The following is a 5230-nucleotide window of genomic DNA, read 5'->3' as shown; positions in this document are numbered from 1 at the left end:
TACCAAAATGTTGGATCGTTCTACTTGTCCCTACCAATAATTTGATGTGAACAACATGTTTATACAGCATTGTTGCATAAGGAGCTATTTAAACACTCAGACAGTAAGCAAGATTGGATGATGATAAAAGATTGTGTTACATTTAATCCTTTATTATTAAAAATGCACTTGTATAATAGAAACGTTATATGATTGTAGGAAACACAGATATAATGATGCAGGGCAGCCTAAAGGTGAAGCAGCTGCCTTTCAGTGCTGTATTATGGAAGAAATATGTTTGTAATGTTACAATAAAATTAGGGCTGCAATTAATGATTATTTAGCAAATTGACTTATCTGTTGATAATTTTTATCTAAAGGTTCCTTAAAGAAGATTTTTTACTAAATGAAACTGGGTGACACAGAAACTTTTCCTCTTGAGGAGTTATGGATTGTATTAATGTAGCAAGAAATGTTGCTCTTCTCTTTAAACAAAATGTGCCCTGATGCTCACATTGAGAATAAAAAAAAGAGCATGCATATTTTTGCATAGGACCAATGACATCAGACCAATGAAACTGAAGACCAATAGTGTCCCTACCAAAGTTGAAATCAAACCTACGCCCTTGTTTATTTTTAATTATGGCAGGATTGGTCCTCCATAAATCTGATGATGAAATGAAAAATTGTCCTCACTCTCACACACCCAGGCCCCTGCGCAAACCTCCCCCCCACCTTCATCATGTCTCACCGCTCTGCTCCTAGAGAGCCAACCTCCAGTGTGTCCGCGTGGTGGCGCTCGAGCTGTTTCCACCTGAACCAAGCGTATCAGTCAGGCTATTTAACCATAGGGTGTGTGGATTCATTCCGCTCTGAAACTGGGAACCCAAAGCATCATATCTTCTGTAATGCGATTCCAAAACAGCTTTCTAAACTCCACAATTTCTCCAGAGGAACTTTTCCAACTCCGCTCCTCATCTCCACTTCTCACTTGATGTTAATTGCTGAGGGATTGCACCTCTAATCATTGTGGCACCTTTTTTAAATTTTTTTTATTTTCTATAGAAGTTTGATTCATTTTACATGCAAAAGTAGAAAATGAATAACACCGGCTTCAACCAGACAGACGGCGCACTCTTCAACAAGACGGAGGAGTTTTTCTGCTGCAACTTCTCCTCCGTGGTGACTGATAATGGCTTTGTGGCTGCAGCTCCGGATGAGAGGAGCCTCTTCATCATGAGAGTGGTCCAGATAGCCGTCATGTGCGTCCTGTCTCTCACCGTGGTGTTTGGCATCTTCTTCCTGGGCTGCAACCTCCTCATCAAGTCCGAGGGGATGATCAACTTTCTGGTGACGGACAGGAGACCGTCTAAAGAAGCAGAGGCGGTGATTGTTGGAAACTACTGATGCTTTGATGCTGGGATCAGATGGATGAACAATGGACATGTTCTAAAAACCGAAAGAAGTGCCCCCCATGTATGAGGATCCTGTTGGGGGACGCACAGCTGCTCACCTTTAATCATGTGGCCTTTTTTTAATGCCAACAGTCTCAAAGAGGTAAAGTGCGCAGAGAACCTCTTTATTCAAGTGTCCAATGACGCACTGATGTTATTTTATAGTTGTAAAGCATTAACAAGAAGAAACGTTTTGTATTCACTGCTTGGAAAAGAGGTGGAAAATATATGTTGAATGTTTTTTATTTGTAAAACTTAAGTCAGTATAATCTGTTCAATATATTCTGTGCAAAGAAAAGGAAACAAAAATGTACCAGCTCGCAGAAATGATGAGAGTCTGATTTAATTCCTTCTGTGATTAAAACAATTTTCCTTTTAACTGAAGTCATTTTTGTTAAATCTTACTTTGGGATTCAAAGTTCCTGATAGGTCATCTCAGTTTCTTATCTCTATTGAACAGAAGGACATTTAATATGTAGTTGCAAATTGAAATGGTAAAAAAAAAAAAAAAAAAATCCATATTAAAACTAATGATATCTGGATAAAATAAAAATATATTAGATTCTACCTTCATGTTTGAGCTTTTTTTGTTTGGGTTCCATTTAGACAGAATCTATGATAGAAAAAAGAAGTTTTAGAGGGCGGTTAATATTCAAGGCTTCATTATTCATTTATTGATTTATTTTAATCAAGTATTATAGTTTCTAAAAACAAGTTTATATTATTTTAGAATTATAGAAACTCTATAATTCCATTTTTGTAACCTACAAACTTTAATAGAATTACATTTAAAATATGTTTGCTGTTAACAAGATTTAATTTAAAATATGTTTCATTGAACAGTTATGATTGTTATTTTTGAGCTGTGTACAGCAGGCTTATAAACCTAGTGCACCCTATTTCACTCTTACAGATTTACTCTGTTCTTGCTTTTTTTGTCAAAATAAAAGTTGGAAGATAAAGATATTGACACCAGTTAAAATTACAAATACAAAATACAGGTTTTCAGATAACAAAACTGGCCCCACATATCAACACTGTGATTTAATTAATTGGTGAAAGTACAGATTTTTAAGCAATGTGATGCTTTACATCACTAAAGGACTTTAAATCACTACTCTTTTCAGCAGAATTGAACCATTTTCAGTTGCAATGAAGCATTTTATGATATAATACGATTAAGACTGGACTTTGACTTGATTACTTTGTTTTGTTTTGGTTGGTTTTCTTTTTCTTTTCCTCTCAAATTAATTGTTTTACATCAGGATCCACACTTTCCTTTTAGGCTTTTGTCACGACAGTCTACGTAATTCACAAAAACTGAGGCTGATCGAAAAACCTTTTGGAGAGAAGTTATTTCCACCTTGGAAATCTCACATGAATGCAAATATTGCCCAGTCTCTCTCTAATTAAAAAGCCATAATCAGTGTCCTTGACTGGGGCAACTGGGGAGGAGACCAGTCCCTCCTAGGAAACTTCCCCCTGTTCCATTTGTGAATGATGGATCTTATTGTAGGTCAGTAAAGTCTCAAAGCCGTAAAAATGGTTTTTATACCATTTCTAGGTTATTATTAGCTTTTATTTTCTAAAGAAAATGATTGAAGCAGGAAAGTGCAAAACAGAACGTATATTTTCACAGAAAAGCGTCTGTCTTTATCGATTGTATAATGAATATATTTAACTAAGTGATTATTAGTAGCTGTTGGAAAGGTTTCAGCCATTAGAGGAGGGAAACATCTCTGCCTTTACATGAAGCTCTAAAACTGTATCATGTTTGCTAATCTATTCTTATTTTGTATAAACTTGTAGAATTTTAAATTTATGTTTAGACAGATAATCCCAGTTTGATGAAGCAGTAAAATATAGTCAACCATCAACTATATACACCTGAAAAAAATCTCCATGTCTTTATTTCTAAGTGACAACCTAGTAACTTTAATTAATTATTTACTTATTTCCTATCAAAATATCCTAAAAAGAAGTGTTTAAATTTCAATAACATGTTTAGTTAGTTATGTCTAAATGTGGTGGGAATGAAACTTAATCCATTGATTTTAAAGTGAATAAAAGGATATCTGTGGATCAAATTGAACAAAAATAAAATCTGTACTGGTTGTTATATCAGTTTTATTGGTTCAGGTTTTTCCAAATGTTTTATCAGCCAATAAAACTACCTTTCTCTCTGCATTTTTCTGTGTCTGTATTTAAAGACGGGCAAACCTAAAACTGATTTTAAAAGAATAGAAATGTTCACTAGAGTTTAATATTTGATAGAAATGTACTATTTAAAAATAAAATTTCTTTCTCATTTTTAGATATGGCTATATAGAAATCGCAAAGATTAACTTTTTTATTCACATGACTCTTTGAAAAATAACCTTATTAATTAGGTTTTATTCTGTCTCTGCCTGAGTCAGGCTTTGATTCATGCAGCCTTTCACATCCTCCCTCCTTCTGTCAAAACATCTGTCGTGCTCTGCCCCAGGGTTCACCTGGCTGCCAGCTCCCCAGGAGCCTCAGAAATTACTTGTCTTGTCAATGCGCTGACGAAGGAGCCACCAGCCAATATGCTGCCATACTTCACTGCCCACCTGTTCTTTAATACAAAGTTAAAAGGAATCAGCTAACATTCATTAAAGTGTCCTTCATTTTGTCTCACTTTTCTCCTGTTTGCTCCGTCTTGATTGGTCTGTCATGTGTGAGAAAGGCTCCTTCTGTCTGACAGCTTTGAAAGATTAACTGTCATAGGCTACATTTGACATCCCTATATCGATGCTTAGGAAACTAATACAATCTAAAACAAAGACTCAGATATGGCAACAGAAACTTAAACTCTGGCAAAATGTAAGCTAGTACTAAAACTTGCAAAACTTTATTGCATGAAATAAAATTAATGTCCAGTTAGGCAATATGGTTGTTGAATATTAGCAGTGATTACATACATTTTAATTAATATTTTCTGCTCTTTTGCATCTAGTCACTAAAGGCCTGGGCATTAATAGAAGTCTATTTAACTGGCACAGCATGTTACCATTAAAATGTGTGGTGAGGAAAAAAATAAAATCCTAACAAAATAATCAATCGTACCATCCAAAGGTCAACAAGTACAGTAAAATCTCACTATTGTAGCCTTAAATCTCAGTACAGACCAGTATGAGTTACTGTATAACTGCATTTGCTTAGCTCATTGATGCCTAGGATATGTTTAATGTTCCTTTGGTACATATTTTGAATTAAACTAATTTGAACTGAATAAAGGCGTGGTACTCTTTTGTAATTATTCGCTCAAGGGTGACACATATCACCTAGAAGGTATTTGGGGTAATTTGATAATTAGTTATTTTCCAAAAGTATAAAAAAAAATCACTCACAAATAGTTTTGCTAATACATTTCTTTTATTTATCTGACTTAAAACATTACATAATATATCAACCCTTACTAGATCTAACACAGGGGTTTGTAACCCGTGGCTGTGGAGCCGCACATGACTTTTTGGATCCTCTACAAAGTCTCTTAATGGCTAAAAATAATAAAAAGAACTGTAGTTTAATAGAAAATATTAGTCTTAGAAGCTTTAGTGATTTTCATAAACACTTTTTGAATTTAATTTTTACAACACAATGACACTGAAGCTGTAATAGATATTTTATTTTGATTAGTTTGGAAACAATGTGTTTAATTTTTATAATTCTTTCCATCAAATAATGCCCTCTAGAAGATAATCCATGCTTCATTTTTATGAATTGTTTTTTTTTTTTTTAAGCTAAAAATACAAATGAACTGTTGTCTGATTAAG

General features: G+C 34.3%; 1 protein-coding gene across 1 annotated transcript; it reads left to right on the top strand.

Moving 5' to 3' along the window:
• Positions 1 to 850: 850 nt before the first annotated feature.
• rprm (reprimo, TP53 dependent G2 arrest mediator candidate) lies at positions 851 to 2964 on the top strand. Its single transcript, XM_015378528.1, has one exon. The coding sequence runs from the start codon at positions 1078 to 1080 to the stop codon at positions 1384 to 1386; it is 309 nt and encodes a 102-aa protein (XP_015234014.1). The 5' UTR covers positions 851 to 1077; the 3' UTR covers positions 1387 to 2964.
• Positions 2965 to 5230: the final 2266 nt, after the last annotated feature.

This window comes from Cyprinodon variegatus, unplaced genomic scaffold (genome assembly GCF_000732505.1).
Source record: "Cyprinodon variegatus isolate N-32 unplaced genomic scaffold, C_variegatus-1.0 Scaffold174, whole genome shotgun sequence".
NCBI classification, from domain to species: Eukaryota; Metazoa; Chordata; class Actinopteri; order Cyprinodontiformes; family Cyprinodontidae; genus Cyprinodon; species Cyprinodon variegatus.
This window is presented reverse-complemented; position numbering and strand designations above follow the sequence as displayed.

What these genes read in the sequence shown, in the direction of transcription:
- rprm (XM_015378528.1), top strand. Translation starts at nt 1,078, where the DNA reads ATGAATAACACCGGCTTCAACCAGACAGACGGCGCACTCTTCAACAAG.